General features: G+C 42.2%; 10 protein-coding genes across 10 annotated transcripts; 5 read left to right on the forward strand and 5 right to left on the reverse strand.

The window, feature by feature from the left end:
- Positions 1-1,056: 1,056 nt before the first annotated feature.
- ATC70_004554 (uncharacterized protein) lies at positions 1,057-1,386 on the forward strand (the record flags this gene model as incomplete). Its single annotated transcript, XM_064823856.1, has 2 exons — positions 1,057-1,059; positions 1,129-1,386. The coding sequence occupies 2 exons, from the start codon at positions 1,057-1,059 to the stop codon at positions 1,384-1,386; spliced, it is 261 nt and encodes an 86-aa protein (XP_064688681.1).
- A 122-nt stretch (positions 1,387-1,508) lies between these two features.
- Positions 1,509-2,430, forward strand: ATC70_004555 (uncharacterized protein; the record flags this gene model as incomplete). Its single annotated transcript, XM_064823857.1, has 2 exons — positions 1,509-1,581; positions 1,637-2,430. 2 exons carry the CDS (start codon positions 1,509-1,511, stop codon positions 2,428-2,430), a joined length of 867 nt encoding a protein of 288 aa, XP_064688682.1.
- Positions 2,431-2,544: 114 nt separating this feature from the next.
- On the reverse strand, positions 2,545-4,085 carry ATC70_004556 (uncharacterized protein; the record flags this gene model as incomplete). The annotated part of the gene is made up of 3 exons (XM_064823858.1): positions 2,545-2,563; positions 2,617-3,779; positions 3,834-4,085. 3 exons carry the CDS (start codon positions 4,083-4,085, stop codon positions 2,545-2,547), a joined length of 1,434 nt encoding a protein of 477 aa, XP_064688683.1.
- A 133-nt stretch (positions 4,086-4,218) lies between these two features.
- On the reverse strand, positions 4,219-6,080 carry ATC70_004557 (uncharacterized protein; the record flags this gene model as incomplete). The annotated part of the gene is made up of 2 exons (XM_064823859.1): positions 4,219-5,913; positions 5,979-6,080. The coding sequence occupies 2 exons, from the start codon at positions 6,078-6,080 to the stop codon at positions 4,219-4,221; spliced, it is 1,797 nt and encodes a 598-aa protein (XP_064688684.1).
- A 294-nt stretch (positions 6,081-6,374) lies between these two features.
- Positions 6,375-6,966, forward strand: ATC70_004558 (uncharacterized protein; the record flags this gene model as incomplete). The annotated part of the gene is made up of 2 exons (XM_064823860.1): positions 6,375-6,541; positions 6,702-6,966. The coding sequence occupies 2 exons, from the start codon at positions 6,375-6,377 to the stop codon at positions 6,964-6,966; spliced, it is 432 nt and encodes a 143-aa protein (XP_064688685.1).
- Positions 6,967-7,244: 278 nt separating this feature from the next.
- On the forward strand, positions 7,245-7,722 carry ATC70_004559 (uncharacterized protein; the record flags this gene model as incomplete). The annotated part of the gene is made up of 3 exons (XM_064823861.1): positions 7,245-7,427; positions 7,484-7,556; positions 7,610-7,722. 3 exons carry the CDS (start codon positions 7,245-7,247, stop codon positions 7,720-7,722), a joined length of 369 nt encoding a protein of 122 aa, XP_064688686.1.
- A 128-nt stretch (positions 7,723-7,850) lies between these two features.
- Positions 7,851-10,818, reverse strand: ATC70_004560 (uncharacterized protein; the record flags this gene model as incomplete). Its single annotated transcript, XM_064823862.1, has 7 exons — positions 7,851-7,985; positions 8,040-8,261; positions 8,313-8,479; positions 8,551-8,733; positions 8,794-9,414; positions 9,475-10,664; positions 10,724-10,818. The coding sequence occupies 7 exons, from the start codon at positions 10,816-10,818 to the stop codon at positions 7,851-7,853; spliced, it is 2,613 nt and encodes an 870-aa protein (XP_064688687.1).
- A 2,290-nt stretch (positions 10,819-13,108) lies between these two features.
- Positions 13,109-14,007, reverse strand: ATC70_004561 (uncharacterized protein; the record flags this gene model as incomplete). The annotated part of the gene is made up of 2 exons (XM_064823863.1): positions 13,109-13,490; positions 13,556-14,007. 2 exons carry the CDS (start codon positions 14,005-14,007, stop codon positions 13,109-13,111), a joined length of 834 nt encoding a protein of 277 aa, XP_064688688.1.
- A 910-nt stretch (positions 14,008-14,917) lies between these two features.
- On the forward strand, positions 14,918-16,887 carry ATC70_004562 (uncharacterized protein; the record flags this gene model as incomplete). Its single annotated transcript, XM_064823864.1, has 3 exons — positions 14,918-15,114; positions 15,174-15,505; positions 15,692-16,887. The coding sequence occupies 3 exons, from the start codon at positions 14,918-14,920 to the stop codon at positions 16,885-16,887; spliced, it is 1,725 nt and encodes a 574-aa protein (XP_064688689.1).
- A 98-nt stretch (positions 16,888-16,985) lies between these two features.
- ATC70_004563 (uncharacterized protein) lies at positions 16,986-19,510 on the reverse strand (the record flags this gene model as incomplete). Its single annotated transcript, XM_064823865.1, has 2 exons — positions 16,986-17,071; positions 17,134-19,510. 2 exons carry the CDS (start codon positions 19,508-19,510, stop codon positions 16,986-16,988), a joined length of 2,463 nt encoding a protein of 820 aa, XP_064688690.1.
- Between the last annotated feature and the right edge of the window lie 2,454 nt (positions 19,511-21,964).

The raw sequence follows: 21,964 nt of genomic DNA on the forward strand, positions 1-21,964 counted from the left end.
ATTTGATTTTTTGATGAAAACCATGAGGGGGTACCTCATGCTTTTTGGTCGATTTTTGGCCATATTTTTTTTTTGGTCCCCAAAAAGTTGAGCAAAGATATCAGAAAGTAAGTGCTAGACAAGAGCAATCATTTGATGCTAATCTGACAATCTAAAACGGCTTCTAGCACGGGAAAACACGGCTCAAATACACACAAACTACACTGTATTTTGCATACTATCGAGCAGTAAGAAGCAATGCAAGCATACTCTCTGTTCGTATAGATTATTTTAGCTGGTGGGGACCTTACATGATGGTAGACAGGCGAAAATCTAGTACAAATTGGTTGGACAACCGCCTTTTCATCGCTTGGTTTTAAATTGAAATCTTAGCAGACATTCATTCTCTATATTATAGGTCGATACACACTGTTCTACAAAATGAAGACACAAAATCACGGCATAAATTCTCACGTATCATGCTCTGACAGGCATGTTCTTTATTGAAAATGAGATTTTATTATAAATGAAAGAGAGGTATATCTTATCAGATCCTTCTTACTCCTTGACAGTCTTGCCAGTCTTTTTGATAGCAGCGAGGACAGTTTCGCGAGGAAGCTCAGTATCAACAACAACTTCTTGCTTTTCTAGACTAATATCAACCTTCTCGACGCCTGAATAAACGGTATGTCAATGCCTATTGGAGGGTATAGACCACATCTTTCATTGAGCTTACCTTCGAGTTTTGACAAAGCTTTGTTTACAGCATTGGAGCAACCTGAGCAGGACATTTCAACATTGAATGTGTATTGCTGAATATATTGTTAGTTAGAATAGTTTCTTGAACGTTATGCCATCACTCAACTTACAGCCATGTTTTAATATTTTTGTTCTTTTGAGTAATTCGTAAAGGAGAAAACGAAAATCAACAACACAGCGGGTTTTTTGCTGTGCCTTTTATATCAGATTTGGTTGAGCAAATTGAGCGGGTTTCTTCTCCCCACGTCATACAAACAAAAACGTTGGTGCTCGTTTGAAATTAATAATCTTTTTCCATTTGGCAACATTTTTATCATTATGGTAGTTCATGTGCATCCACTACGGCTTGACAATAAGAAGTATAACCTGCCCTGTTTCAAAACACACTAGATTAAAGTCTTATATTTCGCTGGCGTGAAGGATATCACTCGCAAAGAATCCGAAGATGTTGAAATACCTGTAGACAACTGGACACTGACTGATTTGACCAATTTACTGATCACAAAGTATGGCGATAAACTAAAAGAGCTTCTGTCCCTGTCCATGTATGCCATTGACATGGATTATGTCGAAAAAGATAACGAATCCACTACCATCTTGAAGCCAAATGCTGAAGTTGCCATCATCCCTCCTGTTAGCGGTGGATAAAACCTTGATACACCACGCCTTCAGCCTTCTTTTGCTTCTAATCAAAAATAAATGGGGTTTCATCATTTCATTTAAGCCCTTCATTTCTTATCTTCATTTTTTCCATGATAAAGGAATCTATCATGACTATAGATTCATTTTATCTTGTTGCCTCTAGTATTGCTGCTCTCGTAGCAAGATCTGTCACATATCCATGTAATATCAATCCATGTTGAGGAGATGCATCGTTATACTCACTCTTGTTTTACAGTGGACACTATAAAGACTCGCATCCAAACACAATCTGAGCAAAGAAAATATACCCTTTTAGTCGATTCTGATCACCAGAAACCTGCTGCAACTTGGTACAAGTATATCCGTTCGCTATATAAGGGCGTAGGCATCACATTACTCTTTTCGGTGCCTGCCCTGACAGTTTATCTTTCCTGTTATGAACTTGTAAAAGACTACTTGGATACAGCCTTCTCAGTCACCTGGCTTCAACGAAACGCTTTATTGAACCATGCTATCTCTGGTTGTTTTGCTGAAGTATCAGCAGGCTTGTTCTTTACGCCCATGGAGGTCATCAAGAGCCAGCTGCAGATACTGACTAATGCGCAGAGAGACACAACCACCATCTCGCTGGCCAAGCATATTGCCAGCGAGGAGGGCTTACTAGGATTCTACCGAGGCTACTGGATGACCATCGCTGTGTTTTTGCCACATACTGTTACCTATTTTGTGGTTTATGAGCAACTCAAAGTGCTGTGGACAGTGGAGGAACAGACATTTTTGGTCTATGTGCTTTGCTCAGCAGTGGCGAGCACTTTGGGTGTGATTGTGTCTACACCCCTGGATATTATCAAGACAAGATGGCAAGTGTCTGCACAAGAGCATGCGTATCAGGGCGGTCCTTTGAAGATTGCACAACTGATGTGGCAAAAGGAAGGACGTTTCAAAGCATTTACACAGGGCATGCTGGTTCGCATTGCTTGGGGAATTCCAGTGACAACGATCAATATGGCAGTGTTTGAAACTTTATTGAAAATGCATAGCAACAGCTAATAGGGCGTCTTGCCTGCTACCTGAGCAAAGCCTGACATTTCCTTTAGTGATATTCCTCGTTGCTGATCACAAGCTAGATTCAGTGTTCGCCAAGTCACCTTCTTGTCCTTACAATTATAGCACATTGCACATGCTGTTGAATCAAATCCTGTACACTGTGGCCGTTGATTCACGATATTTAGATACATTTTATACATATCCGACAATACATTCATCCTCTTTCCAATCATGTCATTTTCGCACACATTGTCTCCGTCTTGAATCCGTCTGTCGTGGATGGGCTGAATGCTGAAACCAAACAGCCAGATAGCAATGTTCTCTCCATCTCCGTGTATGAATTTTCTAGGTGAATTGGGATATACAATAAGATCCAGCATGTCTCTGGAAAATAGATAAAGCATGCTGTGGGTATAAGCAGGTAAGACGGGTAATCCATAGTCAATTTGCAGACTCTTTGCATCAGGCATTGAATGGACGGGTATATTGCGATAAGTGAAGCCTTTCCAGTAGAACAATCTAGGCCCTAATGCATCCAATTCTTGCAGAATAGTGTCCCAACGCACAAACACATTGTCATCAGATTTCACAATGTAGTCGTGTCCCATATGCTTTGCCCATCGCATCGCTTCAAACACTTTTCTACTCTTGTCTGATTCCACATCGGATGACTTGACCATCAGTAAATCATGATAGATGCCTGATTCCTTTCGTATGTCGTCGCCATGGAGCTGATGGCTGGCCGATGGTGGCTGTCCAATTACGAATCTATACTGGACTGAGATGCGATCGCTGTGTGGTGACAATAGTCGAAGAGCCGATTTTCTCAACATTTGGCGCCTTTCATATGATGCTTGTGACCAAGATGATATAATGAGAATGAGTACGGACACAGCCGATGTGGTGGTTTCTGAGTATCGAAGCTGGTTGTCCAATGTAGCATCACCTACCATTAATTGGCTCGTGGTATATTGCAATTGATCAATTTGGCGCAACACTGCGAACACAGACAAGCATGTAGCAACAAACATGGGAAAGATCAAGACTTTCATCACGGTCAACTTCAGGAACAGGTTGGGATCCTTGACATTGGCAGCCTTTCCATGGTATTTTGGGTCCGATACAACTGATAGCCGTATGATGTCTGTGATTAATAAAATGAAACAGTTGATTATCCAGGTACGAATGGGTTGATCAGGTCCGTTGCGAGACGTGACCCAGGCAGAGATGGACCAAGTGATGACGATGAAGGTGATTAATCTGACAATGGCGCTACTCATTTCGTAGTGGAATATCCAGCGTCTCATCATACTCGTTGTTAAGATCCAATTCCAATAGCCAGCTAAAGCACACTGCATTACATCCTGTTAGACACACTGTTTATACCGATGAAGGCTGATAGTTACCCAGAAATTTGCAACTACGTAATCTACCTGAGAGCTTTGCAGTATCACAGCACCACCAGCATCACGTAAAGGCACCTGTAAAGCTTGCCTGCTGTTGTAGAGGAATCCCAGGAAGGTGGGTATCAGACTCAATGTACGAAGAGCGTCAATGGCTATTTTCGAATTTCGAGGAACATCGAGATCAGATAACGACAATGTCTTTCGCCAAAAGTAAAAACGAGGAGGTTTCTTTGTTTTACTATTTGATTTCATTTATTCTGTAGTGTGCATTGGATGATATTCTTGGATAAAAGCGAGCAGCAGAGAGAGAGAAAAAAAAAAAAAAGGGAGAAAAAGTTTAAAAGTTTTCAATATACGCAAGATGAATTCGTGTGGTGTCACTCTATTACATGTATTGAACCGACATTTCTCTGCCTGAAATACGCAATCCAGGCTTGGAAGGAATGCTTTCAGTCAACATGTGGCAGCCCCAGACTTGGATATTTCGAAGTGATGTGCAGTGCTTTATGAGCTTCATAAGTACATAATCATCCATGGAGCGCACAAACCCACAATTCAGGTGAGTGAGTGATAGGCAAGGTGTGAGATCAGTGTCGTTTCCAGCAATCAATTCCAGCGGAGCGGCAGTCAATTCAATCAAGCTGTGCAAGTTCAAATACTCTAATGACTTGCCAGAGTGACGGAGAACAGCCTCTAATACAGTGTCGTCGAATTTGGTGCAGCGAGAAATGTCAAGATGAGTGAGTCCCTTGGCTTGCCATTGATCCAGGAACTCCACCATGGCAGGAGAGGTCAATTGATCACATTGCTCCAGATTCAAGCGTTTAATTTGATGACAGTACTTGAGGATGCCTTTCGACAGCATGTCGTCTGTCAGTTCATGTCCGCCCTTGATTGAGAGATCCTTCAGGCCAGAGCCCACTTCAGATAGCAAATGCACAATATCCTCGGTATGCATAGTGTTTTCGTTCGATGTCCAAGCCAGCTCCAAGGTATCCAGATGCTTGAGTTTAGCAATAAGAGGAGTCCAATCAGAGTTGAAGTGGGAGAGATGGCCAAACTTGAGCTTCTTCAGATTAGGACAGTGCGCAGCTAATGCCTCCATGCATTCCTTGACAAATCGAGCAGTATGACGCACCTCAAAGGATTCCAGACGAGCTCCCACCGTCTCAAAGAACGAGATCCAAGCCTCTTTGGTGACCAAGAAGGGACCAGACATTTCCAACGACTTGAGATCATGTAAGCGCTCCTGATAAGCTTTGAGTGATTTGTCCGTGATTTGACCACAATAGATCAAGCTGAGGTATTGCAATTTGGGGCAGAACTGAGAGATCATGTAAAAGCCGTGATCCGACATATTGGTGCAGTCAAACAAGCTCAGTTGCTTTCTAAAGGGTTGCATAAAGAGCCTGGCTGTCATGTCATTGATTTTGCGGTTACGAGAGATAATCTTGGCCAACTTCTCAAGACTGTCATCAGCAATATCGCCAAAGTTCTCTACCTCATCAATATACTCAGCAATCACAGCAATGCAGCAATCTTGCAACGAGGGCAAAGCCTCCGTGCTGATGGCTTGCTTCTTGATGGTGGGGATGACCTTCTTCTTTCTCGCTTGCTTCTTGACAGTGGAGGGGCCAGCCTGACAAGCAGGGCAGATAGTGTTGCTTGCGTCTTCATCGTTCTTGCGGGCAAATCTTCCTTTACACTTGGCGCAAAAGACGATGCGAGAACGGCCTGGCAAGGCTCTTCTGGATGAGGAGGATGGACCAGCAGCATTGTCATTGTCGTCGTCAGTATCGCTGTCGCTACCATCACCGTTCTCATTGCTCTTCTTTCTCAATCGTTTCTTGGTCTTTTGGGTTGAACGAGGATTGTACAACATGGAAGAAGTAGCATTTTGCGCAGCAGAGCTACTTGCAGCCGTGGATGATTCAGCCATCTCAGTGTCTTGAGTACCTGGTTCTGGAGCTGCTTCTGTCTGCGTGTCTTGAGCAGCTTCATCCGTACCGTTCTCTTGGGCTTGTTGCAAGCGTTCTCTTCTGGCTCGTCGACTTGCATTAGGAACTCTAATACCATGCTCCTGTATCACTGCTTTAATGCGGCGTTCTCTCTCTCTCTCTCTCTCTTTTGCTGTCAATGACTTACCCTTAAAAAGCTGCTCAAAGCAGATGTTGGACCACTGACTCTGTTTTGGTTGGTGTTATTTCCGTTGTTGTTGTTGTTGTTGTTGTTGTTATTGTTGCTCATGCTGAGGACAAGATAATCGATTAAAAGAAATGGGGTCAAGCAGAAAAAGGACTCTTCTGATTTGGAGCGTCAAATCGCATTTGACATATTGCCGCTCCTTCGTTTCAAATCGAGTGCCAGGAGGTCACTGAAGAATCCGGTCCGGATATCAGATCAAGGAGTAGGATACAAAGGGATTCACACACAGGTGTCCTGTTGATCCTCCTCTTTACAATACACATTACAAACGTAAGTAGTCAACACACATAATCGAGTGCCCTAAACTCTGGAACTCATCCATCCATCCATCATTAGATGTCTGACCACGAAGAAGTTATTGATACTCAAGAAGTCGAAGTTGCCGTTGAGGCCACCTCTGGTCAAATGTCTGTTGAAGATGCTCTTCAAGAGGTCCTCCACCGTGCTCTTGTTCACGATGGTCTTGCTCGTGGTTTGAAGGAAGCCGTCAAGGCTTTGGACAGGTAAATACCCATCTTTTTCTCAAATGTCTTTATACCTTACGCACATGTACACGTGTGCTGTGTTTTTTCTACAAGAAAAAAAGGGAGAGTTTCTTGTATAAAGAAATTTTGATGACATTTTTTTCTTGCAAAAAACGTTGATTGTAACTGGTTCCATTAGACGTCAAGCTCACTTGGCTGTTCTCTGTGAGTCATGTACCGAATCCGAGTACATTAAGCTCGTTGAAGCTCTCTGTGCCGAACACAACATCAACTTGATCAAGGTTTCTGATGCCAAGAAGCTTGGTGAATGGGCTGGTCTCTGTAAGATTGACCGTGAAGGTAACGCCCGTAAGGTTGTTGGTTGCTCTTGTGTTGCTGTCACTGATTTCGGAGAGGAATCTGAGGCCATGAATGTTCTCTTGGATTACTTCAAGACTCGTTAAATTTTCTGTTGATATAAATGAAATAAATAAGCAATATAAAGCGCCAATTGTATATATATATCTCTCTCTACTCTGCTGATCCGTAAGACTGTATGTGGCATCGTGTAGCATCTCAGCTTGTGCGATGATCTGTCCATTGAAAGTAGCTTCATGGACAAATGCTCATCACGCATCCAGTCAAGTATTCCACAGTATTTGCACGCCGCTCCGGGTTAAATGATGCGCTGCAGTACGTGTCTACTCCTTTTTGCGCTTCTTTCCATACTAAAACGTATAGCATGTCAGACGTATCAACCACTACAGAACCCACGTTCTTGATACACCAAGCAACACACATGTTCCTGGCAGATGCTATTCATTTTCAAGTGATCCAAATGAACAAATCTGCGTTCATCTGGGTAGGCAAAGCAGAAGGTAAATTGGGCGATATGTCGGTTGCAGTACCACCTTTTGGAACACAGGTAACGTACATCCATGCCAAAATGCCATTCAATGGCACTCACAATCACGACTCTAGACCAATGCATCAGCAACAACCATCATCAACAAAGGTGTTTCAGAACATGGTCGAAATTTAGCCCGTAGACTAGGTAGGTAGGCTGCCTGTCAACGCTGAACTTGTGATTAATGGGATTCATTATAGCTGCTAAATACAAGCAACAGTTCTACATTAGCTTCGATTTAAGCAGCCCGGACGACATGCTCTTTGTATTTGTAGAAAAGAAATTAACAGAATTATTAAAGAATGTGCTGTAAATGGATCAAATTGAAGTGTGTATTGTGTATATACATTTTGTTGGTAGGATGAATCGTGTGGGTGCGTGTGTCTGTGCAAGTTGTGTGTGTATATGTAGATGATTATATATAGAGAGTAAAAGGGTAATCTAATTGATATTACACAAGGCACGATAATGCCCAAGTAATCCAGAGGTATCAAGTAACCAATTGAGCAAGATGGAGCCATTCGCATTTGTAGTCAGCAGCAAGGCATTTTGCATGATGGCAGCAGCGACATAGATCTACTTGCATGTGAGCACAACAAACTACATCGAAATTTACCGCCTCTTCCTTACCTGCTGGTCTTTGGTGACAATTGGATTTTCTAAAATAGCACGCACAGCTCTAGCGCCAAATCTCCCTTGACCGATCTCCCAGCACTGATCGACAATGGCATCAAAAATATACTGGTTGCGAGGGGGTCCCATACGAAGACAGCACTGAACTACATAGTTGCCAAATTGATCTAGCAGTAGCAATGGGACATAGGGTGCAATATTTGTGCAAATGAGTTGAATCTAGAGCAAGCCTATTAATTGCTGCTGTAGTAAGACCAACATACTACTTACCTGCTGGTCAGTGGATGCCGTGTCAATGATCTTTTGTGCTGCCCAGGTGCCGTTTTTATGTATACCAATGGAGGCCAAATAGGGAGCGATTTTCTCCACCATGACAAGCTTGGTATCGTTGCCACAGTGCTCAAACAGCTTTTGAACCACAGTGTTGCCAATGTAGTCTATTGACGCAAAATCAGTCATTCTTCAAATACAAACACTCGCAAAAAAAAAAAAATAAATAAAGACTCACCACTACAAAGCTCTACAATCTCACTCATGCATTCATAAGCAATGGAGTCAACATCCTTAAGGCCCTGCCCGTTGTCTAGGGCTTTCTTGATTTCACGCAATCGCATGGGACCAAGATGACGATCCGCATCGAATTCAGGAACTGCTGGAATACTAGAAAAGTAGTTGATGGCGGTTCTCTCATCTATACGCACAGAGGCTCAGTCAAAGCTAACAGCGCGCGCAATACACTGGTACAACTTACATTCATCGGATGGAGGCTCATAGCCCAATTGCTGCATAATCATCTTGCGCTCAGATGCTAAACGAGCATTGCTAGACGCTGAGCTTGTGGAGTTGGAGGGCGAAGGATGAGCTGATAACAATGTAGGGGTCGATGCTCCATTCTGCTGTTTCTGTGCGTTCATCATCATGCTTGCCATTAGGATGACAGTGGCCCACTGACTTGTGTTGGGTGCATTCTCGGCAGACTCGTCTTGTGGCAAATTGGATGATTTATGAGCAGCAAGGGAAGAAGAAGGCGATGGTGTGGCAGCCTTGGATTTGCTGCTTTCCAGAGATGACTTGTAGGCAGGCGTAGCGTAGGAAGTAACCGTGTTGCCAGAAATAACCACATCTTGAATGATCTCGTCAGGGCTGTTGGTGGGCGCCTTTGCAAACCCAATACGCACGGTGCCAGTTCCGGGACCCAGAATTTCCTTGTTTTGCATCTGCTTGCGAGCACGAACAGCGTCTTCTTGTCTTTCAAAGTTGACAAACCCGCAGTTTTTATGAGACAAGATGCGAATCGATTCAATGGAGCCAAAGGATTGAAACAGGGATCTCAAAATGGCAGGATTGATGTTGGCGGGAATATTGCCCACCCCTATGTAAAAGCACAAGTGTTGGTTCGTTATGAATCAGATACTTTAACATATACACTTACACAAAGCACGAGTAGGACCTTGAGCATTGGGGCCAGCTTCTTGCGTCAGGGCCATGGCCAAGCTGACATCTGCCTTGCCAAAGCCTACCTTGACCACAGAGCCAGCTACTTTACTTTCAAGACGATTGACGAGATCCTCCTTAGCTGCCAAGGCGGATTCGACATTCTCAAAGTTGACAAAGGCGCACTCCTTGTCTGACAGAATACGAGCGCTTTCAACGTGGCCATAGCGAGCAAACATCTTGTGCAAATCAGGCACACTCAATGAAGGGTTGACATTGCCCAGCCACAAGGCACGAGAGGGAGTTTGAGCAGGAGGTTCCATATCATTGTGAGGCGAAGACAGACGAGAAGGCACATCATGGCGATAGCCGTCTCCCTCTTCTTCTTCGTGCGAGTCCATACGAGCAAACAAACGAGATTGGTGATATAATAAAGGCAACGATGTGTTACCACTATTGTTACCATGATCATCTGTCAAATTTGAATTGGTGGAACCCAAGCTTTGATAATCCGATGTGGGTGGATGATGAGGGTAGTTCATATCAAAGGGCAAAAATGGGAGTTGTTGCTGTTGCAATGGAGGTGGCGTCAACGGCGAGTCCATCATGCCCAGACTGATAGCTCGAGGACGAGTTGGCATCTTTTGATGTTGTTGAGGAAAGGGACTGAATGACATCATGTCTTGGGGTCTATGATTATCCGTCATTGTATTTCTAGATGAAACGGTGAACGCTCTGTTACGCGTTACTGGTTCAAAATAGTTTGAATGATTCAATGCGGTAGTAGATGTAGACGTACTAGACTCACGACCATTGTTGTTACTGTCTGCCATAGGAGGATCGTCATGCAAGCCTAATGAAGCCAAAGTACTGGCAATTGAATTAGATGCGTTTTCATCCAGGGGACTTGACATGCCAGAACGCGAGTACATTGCTGGATTGCTTGTATTCATTGAATTGGTCCTGTTGTGATTGGGCCTCTGCTGTGCGATATAGAGGTTTGAAGAGCCAAGGCCCATAAAGGGAGGGAGAGTAGACGAGGGCATGGTGCCAGCGCGAGAGCGTCTAACAGCAGTGTCTACAGACGTATTGGTGGTATCGTTCATGTTACTATGAGAAGAAGAAGGCGGTGTGTAGGACAGACGAGAGCCAGCCGTGCGAGACGTTGGTGTTGCAAAAGCGGCATCACTGTACATGTATTCTTGTCAATGTCAAATGAAACGTGCAAGAAATGTGTTTACCCTTACCTCTGATTCAAGCTGCTGCTATTGGTGTTGTTCGTACTGGTATTTGGTAAACATTTGCGATTAGTTGGGATATCCGATACCCACGAAAAATCCATTTTGGGAGAGGGGTAATGAAGAGAGAAAGAGAAAGAGAAAGAGAAAAGGAAAATAGACATTCTCCTCCCATAAGACACCCTTCTCGCTCCCTCTCCTCCCCCCCCCCCTCTCTCTCTCTCTGTCAATTGGAGTATATAATTCCACTACAAGGCATTAAAAAAGTTTTAGGTGTACAAGTTTCTCTTTCTCATTGTCCATTGGGACGCCGATGCCAACAAATATGTGTTTTCAGCCAATGTAAACCAGTTTGTTAATAGGAAATTACTTGTTATAGTAAATACGGGTGGTCTCATTGAACCGGAATCATTCCTCGACCATCATCATCATCATCATTATTATCATCATCATGCTAATGATAGATACGCCTCAATTGATGACGCTGTTCCAGCGAGATATATATGTGTGTGTATGTCTATAATGTTGTAGGGCGCTTACAGTGGAATATCGCTATCTACATGTGTATGATGATGGCTGCTTTTTTTTTTGCTAATAGAATCATTGAATATGTACATGTGTCGTCATGTGAGTGTAGTACACATCTCTTTAGCTACATCTAGCTGCTTTCTCTCTTAGATACATTGCAATCTGAATGTATGATACTTATCATTCATCACCGAAACGCCAGGTCGCAGGCTTAGAGATGTCTCTTTGAGTGATTGCTTTGACCTATATGATGTAATTGCTCGTTCGGGTATACATTAAAATTGCAAATAGCTTCAAGCAAGAGAGCTTTAAATTTGCGTTTAGGTATAAGCTCTCAGCATTTGTAGCTGATAACCATCCAAAATAATATCTGTCATTTCTCGGAAGATGACAGGCTTGCATTTTACATTAGATTTCGCATTTAAATGAGCAGTTTGCTACAGTTAAGTCTATCAATTGTAAGAATGTGTAACAGAAGCATAAAAGATCAGCTTAACTAAGCTACAGCACTTTTTTAGTTTGCAATTTCCTTTTTATGAGGTTCCAAAAGTACCAATTGCCTTGATGATGAGTATAGAATCGCTTTTGCCAGCTAAAATCAGTTAAATCTCCGCTCAATTTGCTTTTGCTTTATATTGGTCCAAATTTGTTCAAAATCGACTCTATTGAACTATTTTGTCAAATTCGATTATATAAATTGTAATGATCATTCTATACTTCCTTAAGCTTTCTTAGAGTACTTCTCAAGGCGAATCTAATGGCAGTAATTAGAATAGGCATTATGAACAAATATATGGAGCAATGCTGGCAAATATCAAATGTGGTTTTTGGCCAAAATGCCGAGATTTTGCATATGGAAGTCTCACAAAAGTCGTTTCAGGGGTTACTCTGGATCGACACGATTACTTTGATATAATACATAACATAGTAAAAGTCTTTGTTTTTGCGGTTAAAAACGTGATCGTTTGATTTTCGATGAAAACCATGTGGTATCCCTCATGGTTTTTGGTCGATTTTTGACGATCCCAAAAAAGTTCAGTAAACGTTTCCGGAAATTGGCCGCAGTCGGGAGCAATTGTTTAGAGGAATTCTGGTGGCCTGAAACAGCCTCTAACACGAGAAATCACGACTCAAATGCACCCAATTTACGCTGTGTTTTCTGTAATTTTGAGTATTGATAGGCGACGCTAGTATAATGTTTGCTCGTTTATGAACTGTTCCCATTGATATAGACCTGGAGCATCGTAGAACAAGCAAATTTACATTTGAAAGCTAGTTAAATGGTTTCCATATGATATAGACAGTTGAAAAAGTGAGGTTTTAGTAAGCATCTTATATTTGAAACAAGCTTTGGAAGGCACAACAACAGGCCTGAATATACAATAAAGGACATGAGTATCAAGCATTGGTGGAGGTTTTCAGTAATTTCACCTCAGTAAGCTGCAAAAGTCCATCGCACTCTACTATGATATAGATTATATCAAAAACGTTTCATTCTACGGCTTTTCAGATGAATATCTTTTTTCTTTATCCTTCTCCGGTAGTCTCTTTTTGCAGCATACCAATGTTCCGTCATTGAGGTGCTATCGAGCGTGTACATCTCACGTCGAAGCGTAATTTTGCATTGCATCGTATACTGCTGACGTTTGTCGCAACGACACTGGAATTCATCAGTTTGATCCAACCTGATCTTGCATGAATATTATTGCTAACGTTATCATACAAAATATCCATCATATGCTTTTATCTACGCTATCCTGCTCTGGACTATATACGACATCAAAAGATAATCTGCTTTTTCAAATATCTCGACTCTATATTTATTACAAGACGAAGCTACATTTGGGATTTTGTATTTGCACCAAGTCATTCAATCTTCAGGAATTCAGTTGGCTCTAAACCAAAGGTCTCCCAGAATTCAGTGGAATCTAGTCTTGGTTTGACACCACCTCGGTTGACAATGTCTTCTAATGATCCATCTCCAAGAGCATCATGGCAGGTAGCATCATTTGCAGCTAAATCTCTTGCAATGGCAATTTGCTCTGCATTACCCCATACTAGGAACAGCTTGATCCAATCATAGCACCCATTATCTGTCACAATCCAACGACCAGGTTTATAGTGCTCGTGGACAGCCAAAATAGATCTTGCGACATCCTTCCCATGAATCAAGTGCAACTGACGTGCTAGCAACTTGTTTTTGATAGCTTCTTTAGATGGAAAACGAGGAACCCACCCTTTGGGCTGTCTGCGGAGAAAAAGCCATGTGTGAATCTAATGCTGTATATAGGTAACATCTTGGTTTACACCTACCTTTGTCCGCCCCACAAACCAGATAAATGGAGCACTGAGCCTCCACGTTCCACAATAATATCCTCTGCTGGGATGCGACCCGTATCTTTTGATCTATCCAAAGGTGTATGTCTATTGGCAGGGTTGCCATCGAATGGACGAGTCGATGACAGTAAAATCCATTGGGGCTGTGTGTCGTGTTTCTTTTGGTAGGCGTCTATCAGAGTAGTCATGCATTCAGGCTGCATCACTGGAAATGTAACAAGTACCGTCTTGGCCAAGGGCAAGGCAGACACATCAATATCTTGACATGCACTTGGCAAAGACCATTGAATTGTGTTATTTCTACCATCGCGCGTTGTAGCAGCATAGTTTAATTGCAAGGATACCATCAATTCAGCCAGAAATTGGCCAGTCCATCCCAGACCTAGGATGAGCATAGGAAGAGTAGCAGATATAACTTGTTGTTCCATGAGTATGACAGTAAGATTAAAAGTGAAAGGGATATTGACAATTGATGTTCAATAAGACGACATTTCGTAAGGTAACGTAGTAATGTGACGCTTTGTGTATTACCTTTTATAGGCTTCGAAACCAAAGATTGTAAGAGCATGAACATCCATCACTAGTTGAAAATCACGGCCTAGCTTCGGGATAGGTAGCAATTGAAATACTAGACATGGCAGTGGTAGGACAGCAAGTAAATTGAAACTTACCAAGCGTCTAGCGCATGCCTGAGACGTAGTTTAGACGTTCAAATGTCTTGATGAGAGCGAGATACCAACGAGCACAAAATCAAGGGACAATCTAATGAGAAATGGTGTCTTTAAGTTTCTGAAGTTTCTCTCCATTATTTCTTCTATTTCAGAATACATCTGCAAATATCGTCATTCAATGCCCATTATATCAAACAAGGACATACCACGAGTGATTCAACTACACTAGCAATGGCATCTCGGAGTCAAGCTACGCATCATTGCATAAACCGTGGCATTCCAACTGGCCTTGTGGAACTAGCTTCTTAGTAATTGTAGTATAGTCATTCATCCAAGATCTAAATTTTAAATCTCAATCTCGTTTGTATATAATCATAATAGCTTGCAAATGATAGAGAATAGAATATCTGTCAGGAAGCTGGGGAGCATTATACGTCAATTCTAACCAATGATATCTACCATGAAGATTCGACCATATATCTCAGATACTTTCTATTGGATGTTATGCAATTGCGCCATCATGCCCCTGAGTCGCTACATCACAAGGCAGCCTTATTATAAGTCAATCCAATTCTCGAGAGATTGGTATAAATTTAAATAGTTTGCCTCTGAAACTTTTTTGGTTGCAACTCTTTACCTTTTTATTCACACGACTATCAAAAAAAAAATGGCTAACACTCCTCATGGTGGCGTCCTCAAGGACCTTTATCTTCGCGATGCTGACAAGCAAGAATCCCTCGCTGCCGAGGCCGCTACTTTGCCCTCTGTCGTTTTGACTGACCGTCAATTGTGTGATCTTGAGCTTCTCTTGAACGGTGGCTTTTCTCCTCTCGAAGGCTTCTTGAACCAAAAGGATTATGAAGGGTAAGTCCGTTAAACAATGCAAAAGGACGAACGCCCGTGTACTGACCCATTCCGCACAGTGTTGTCGAGAACATGCGTCTTGCTAATGGATTATTATGGTCCATCCCCATCACTCTCGACGTCAGTAAGGAGCAAATTGAGGAAAGCAAGATTGAGCCTTCCAAGCGCATTGCCTTGTTAGATCCTCGTGATTACGAGCCTTTGGCTATCTTGACTGTCGAGGATGTATACAGACCCGACAAGTCCAAGGAAGCTGCTTTGGTCTATGGTGCTGATGACAGTGCTCATCCCGCTGTTCACTATCTTCACAACATTGCCAAAGAATTCAACGTGGGCGGTTCTTTGCAAGCCGTTCAATCTCCCTCTCACTACGATTATGTTGCCAATAGATGTAAGCATACACAAAAATATAAGGAGAGAGAGGAGAGGAGAGAGAGGAGAGGGAAGAGGGAAGAGGGAAGAGGGAAGAGGGAAGAGGGAAGAGGGAAGAGGGAAGAGGGAAGAGGGAAGAGGGAAGAGGGGAGTAGGGGCAAATGCAAAATCCATGTAGCAGCGATGTAACTAAACATGTTCATAGACACTCCTACCGAACTTCGTGCGCATTTCAAGAAGCTTCAATGGACTCGTGTTGTTGCCTTCCAAACTCGTAACCCCATGCATCGTGCTCACCGTGAATTGACCGTGCGTGCTGCTCGTCAACGTAAGGCTCACTTGCTCATTCACCCCGTCGTTGGCCTTACTAAGCCTGGAGATATCGATCACTACACTCGTGTCCGTGTCTACAAGGCTTTGATGCCCAAGTACCCTAACGGTATGGCTGAACTCAGTCTGTTGCCTTTGGCTATGCGCATGGGTGGTCCTCGTGAAGCTGTTTGGCACGCATTGATCCGTAAGAACCACGGTGTCACTCACTTTATCGTTGGTCGTGATCACGCTGGTCCCGGTAAGAACTCTCAAGGTGTCGATTTCTATGGACCTTATGAGGCTCAAGAATTAGTTGAAAAGTACAAGGGTGAAATCGGTATTGAGATTGTCCCCTTCCAAATGGTCACCTACTCTCCTGATACTGATGAATATATTCCTGCTGACGAGGTTCCTGAGGGTGTCAAGACTTTGAACATCAGTGGTACTGAGCTCCGTCGTCGCCTCAAGACTGGTTTGCCCATCCCTGAATGGTTCTCTTACCCTGAAGTTGTCTCTGTCTTGCGTCAATCTCATCCTCCTCGTAACCAACAAGGTTTTACCATCTTCTTTACTGGTCTCCATGCCTCTGGTAAGAATGCTATTGCTCGTGCTCTCCAGGTGTCTTTGAATCAAGAATCCACTCGCTCTGTTTCCCTCTTGGCCAGCGAGAACACTCGTGCTGAGCTTTCCTCTGAACTCGGCTTCTCCAAGCGCGACCGTGATATCAACATTGCCCGTCAAGCTTTCGTTGCTGGTGAATTGACTCGTGCTGGCGCCGCTGCTATTGTTGCTCCTATCGCTCCTTATGCTGATGCCCGTAACGCTGCCAAGAAGACCATTGAGCAATTTGGTGGTTTCTACCTCGTTCACGTTGCCACTCCTCTCGAGGAATGTATCAAGCGTGATCGTGATGGCATCTACGAGCGTGCCAAGCGTGGTGAAATTAAGGAATTCACTGGTCTTGATGCTCCTTACGAAGTCCCCACCAATGCTGATTTAACCATTGATATCACTCAACAATCTGTTTCTCAAGCCGTCCATGAAATCATCTTGTTGCTTGAGAAGGATGGTTATATTGGTTCTGCTTAAATTATTCCCGTTGTCTAAAAAATCTTTTCCTCTCTCATATATGTATAGACTCTTTCTTCCTTTTGTATTTATAAATAATAAAACAATCTTTACAATCCTCATCTTTTAATCATATTTTGATAATGCTGCCTTGAAGACAAGTAGACATCAAGGCCTCCATTGTTACTTGCGTGATTATTGTCGTCTACATAGGTTTGCTTTTGTTTTAATACAATGCTTAAATCAAACTAAATCAGAAATTTTTACCATTCAAATTGGGGTTATTGCTAGGATCTTGCCATATTAAATTAGTAGGAGCAGTATTTGTATTCATATGTTGAGGGGTGTATCTTGCAGGTGAGTTGGTGACTGATTGGTTTTGCGGCGGAGGCAACTGTAGCGGTTGTTGAGATTGATACATGGCATTATCAGATGTATTGTCGTCTACTAAAAGCTGACTTGGCACTACAATATCGCCGTTATTGTAAGAGAGAACAGCGTTGCTTTCATTTCTATTATTGAGGCTAAACTGCTGATCGAGATTGCTGGATGTCTGTTGATGATGTGAAGGTGGCCATAGCTGATTCGTTGTTGTATTTGACGATGACTGATCAAATCCTGGATGTTGCGGTAGGTTGCTGTTGTTACTATTGCTTCTAGTATTTGCTGAGAATCTATATCGATTATCCAAATAGACCATGCTTTCAGTATTGGTGTTGGAATCTAGTTGCAGCATAGTTTGATCGCTCTGATTTGAGACCTGTGGCTGAGATGTGGGTGTCCAGTTTGTCATGTAGGTAGGAGCCGATATTTCTCTCAGATCAGGATTGTATTGCAAGCCTTGACTGGCAGAACCGCTGTTCAGTCTACTGCTCTCGTCAGTCAATTGCATTCCTTTTTGTGTCTGTTGCTGTTGCTGTTGCTGTTGCTGTTGCTGTTGCTGTTGCTGAGTATTGGATATCAATGGCGATGACTGAGATTGCTGTCTCGCACGAACGCTTTCGGAGGATGCGGTGGCGTTCGCTTTGGGTGATGATTTGCCCTTGGTACTCTCGCTGTTGGTTGATGCCATTTGTAGTCCGTAAATGCTCTGCACTTGCTGAAGGAATTTTGTACAATTAGGGATGACCGCATACGTATTGACCAACTGCATACACCAAATGGATCTGTCAAATAAGAGCCATGCTTGCTGAGCTAAATTGATGTCTGGATCGTCTAGGTAACAGAGATGAATTTTGATAGCATTAATGATGGAGTGCACTAGGAAATCAAACTTGATGATATAGGAGGGTGTTTGGCATAAGTGATAAACGAGTTGAGTCATACAAGCTGCAGTAACTCGAGATTGGAACTGTATCACTGAGTTGCTGGGAATCTTCACCAGGAGTTCCAAAGCAACCGTGTTATAATACAAGTGCAAATGTCCAACCATTGGTCTCGGTGCTGGTAGATCTAATACGTCTTTGACAGAGATGGTTGTGATTGGAGTCCATTGCATTTCAGGAGTCAAAGACCGCAGCCATTGTTGATGCTGAGCGTGGTTGTCGGTGATGTTTTCAACCATGTTGTCTCGATGGATGCCGAGGAACACAGTGTTTGAGCTGTTGTGGAAGGACTGAGAGGCACACAGCAACATCAAGCCGTCTTCAATGATGGAAATAAATTGCATTCGAGCTACGTACAGATTCAGTATTTTGACTTCGTCTTCAGATTCGTCTGGCAAGGGTGCTGGCGGTAACGTCTTGATAAACGATTTCGAAATCATGTAGGGTCTCTCCCAACCTCCACTATGAAACTTGTCCAAGTCATAACAGCCCCAAAATACACGGCGACGAAGCTCGATTTCAACAGGAGCTAAAGTACTGTGTATGTGTCCATCATCGTACAGTCCCAATTCGATCGCCATGCGACACGCCATGCCACAGTACTGCCATTGCCTACAGTGGTGTGCTCCAGGTCGATAGATAGCTGGACTAGGTTCGTACAAACTTAGCAAACACAGGGCGACAACAGTGCTGACTCTTGGAACATCCATAAAATCATCGACTAATCGCTTTGCTCTATGGTAGAACACTTCGGTTTTAGGGCAATTTGGAATGTTGACAAATCTAGCAGCGTGCGCATAAATAATGTTGAGTAAAAGAGGTGTGATCAGCAAACCCTTCGTTTCCAATTGTTCGTAAAAGTAGTATCTAGGCACCAATCCAATGCTCTCGTATCTTTCGTTGAAAAACTGATCTATCAATGCCATTTGTACTTGACGAGAAGGCATTTCAATTGAACCAGAGTATCGGCTAGGTAGCGATGGTTCAGGCATCCACATGATAAAGTTCCCAAATGTATCTGCGGAATCTAGTAGTTTCTCGGCTAGTCTGCTACTATCCACACTGGACATTTTCCGTAGATTATCGCCTAATGATCCTAGTGTATTGCTGATTCTGGACTCCATGAGTGGGCCTCTTCGTTTTAGCTTGTTGTGGTTTGCCGCTGAGGTGTCTGTGAAGAATATTCGGCCATCGTCATCGTCATTGTCGTTCTTTGCGTCCAATTCTGATTCTGATTTGTCCATTGTAGAATCTTCTATATTACTGTTGCTACATTCTCCACCACTAAAAGGGTCGTCTGCCGTATTGGTATCGTTCATCTTTTGTATGTGATCCTGCTGATCTGATTCCAAGGAACCATCTTTGTAAAATGAGCACGGGCGCTGCCGAGCTTAATTTTAAAAAATGTCAGATATGGATGTCTTTGGGCTCTAGATTTTATATATATACCTTTGCACTGCAAAATACAAAAATTATTTAGAATCAAATTCATCAAGGATCAGTGAATGTATCAGCGTACCTGCATGCATGGCCGTAATCCATCACACTAAACAATTCACATTATTAATATTAAATCCAATATTTTTTTTGTAGATGTAATGGCGGGGAGATTTATGGCAGAGGAGAAACCACCATTTTAAGGTTTTTCTTATAATTGATGAGCAAATGATTAATTACCTTGATTTTTTTGGCTCGACATGTATAACAAGCACGTCCAACTTTCAGCCGTTTGTTGCCTCTTTTTACTGGTGATGATGACGACGATGGCTCGGAGGGTGATGTCGGATTCATGCTGTTTCCCAAAGTTGGTAAAAGAAGAAAGAAGAAGAAAGAGAAGGTGATAGAGATGTTTGATTAATTTAAGACACAAAGATGATATGAATCTAACTACCGAAAAATAGTAACATCAATTCTGACGATCTGTAACCCAATAAACATCTATCAAGTTTGAATGATGTTGCTATCTAGAAAATTTTGTCCCCAATGACATGTTGGCTCATTCTAAGAGATCAATCTTTCAATGCTCTACAGAATTTTTTTTTTTTTTTTTTTATTATTACCTGGTAAAAGAGGCAGCCAGGCGATGAACGAAGCCGCTCTCTTCTGAGTTTGTTTCAAGGTATACAGTTAATGGAACAAATTCCCATTTTTTAAAGTCTGGTTCTACAATAAATGAAGCTACAATTGCAACAACGTAAAAGTATAGTCCATGTGCCACAGGTCGCAGAAAATTTGTCTGGGAACAATTTAACTCCTGTCCTACCTGAATTTATGGGGTTTTTTTTTTTTTTTTTTTGGCTGTGCTGTAGGATAAAAGGGATCATCCGCTCATTTTATAAAATTCCGTGGAATTATCGTCAAAATCAATTAATAAAGTAGCTCCTCCAATTCATATTCATACATTAGCTGCTACTGCATAGCAATGGACATCTGGACTCTGATTTGCTATATCAAGCTTATCAATAGGCATCCTTCAAGGCTAATCTAAATTCGACATTTTGTCTCCATCAGATAATCTTTTGATCTTGCTTCAACTTTTCCATCCAACTTACCGTTGCATTCCCAGTCAGACTTGCTTATTTTTATATTCAGTGTCACCTAGAGAGCTTAATGTTGGCCATCCGACCTCAAAATGAAATGAATAGATCTTCCAAACTAGGCATTTGCGCTGTAACATCATAGTTGCTAAACAGCCTATAATTAGATTGATTTTTTACCATAAAGGCTTTCTACTAGTAGAGTATTGGATGACTAATACCATTGATCTGTTGATTTGATGGGTACAATAACATATCTGTCAAATGCGTAAATGAATAGATTTGTAAACATGTTATACATAATGTATGTCTCCCCTAAATTCAAAGAAATATGATGAAGATGGTGACACATTTCAATTCTATAATTGGCTTGTTTACTGCATTCAGGATGATATATTTTTTAATCCCAATAATTATCTTGGCAATGCATCATTACATAGGTCAAGCATGAGTTTCTTTTGTTCGCTCTGTTACGGAAAATTTTCGAAATCCATAGAGCATGGCAGTAGGCTCACCTATTTAGTGAGGATACAGAGAAAAACTCTCGGGTTGAGACTCAAGTCAATTATTATGTAGCCCTGGATGACAAATCTCCTTTTAGTTAGCACTGAAGTCCCAGGAATACATCCGTGACATAATTGAGCATCGTTTTGCATACCTTCATGGCCTAATGGTGTTACAAGAGGTGTCCAATGCAGGCGCCTCTCGCCGGAAAGCAAAACTTAGGTGCCACCAATATGGCGCCTCGTTTGAAATACATCCAATATCTGATCCACCACTAAAGTTTGAGGAAAATCACGTCTTACAGATAGATCTATAACTGATCGAAATGTTTTAGTTGTGCTCTTTAGTGAATAATGAAGAAAAAGTTTGTTTTTTAAGCTGTGGAGTTATTGCATATCTATGTTATTTGATTCCGTTACTGCAGGTGCATATCCCCTATTCGCATCTAGCTCATCATAATGATCAACTTGACATCATGTTTCCGATCTCAAAAATCTCAGGTACCAGTATGTCTGATTAAAAACTAAGCTTGTCAGTAGCTTGATTTGAATGGGCTGCCATCTTGATGCATAAGCGATTGATTGTGATAAAAAAAAAAGACGCACAAACAATGCTTCATCCCGGTTGTTACTGTAATCTACTGTCAATTCCGTGATTTTGATCTTATTTCGTCAAACTACCTTTTCACTTTCGTCATAAATTGGTACAAGTATGTACAAGATCTCTTTTTTT

Source organism: Mucor velutinosus, assembly GCF_035048745.1.
Source record: "Mucor velutinosus strain NIH1002 chromosome Unknown tig00001540, whole genome shotgun sequence".
Taxonomy (NCBI): domain Eukaryota; kingdom Fungi; phylum Mucoromycota; class Mucoromycetes; order Mucorales; family Mucoraceae; genus Mucor; species Mucor velutinosus.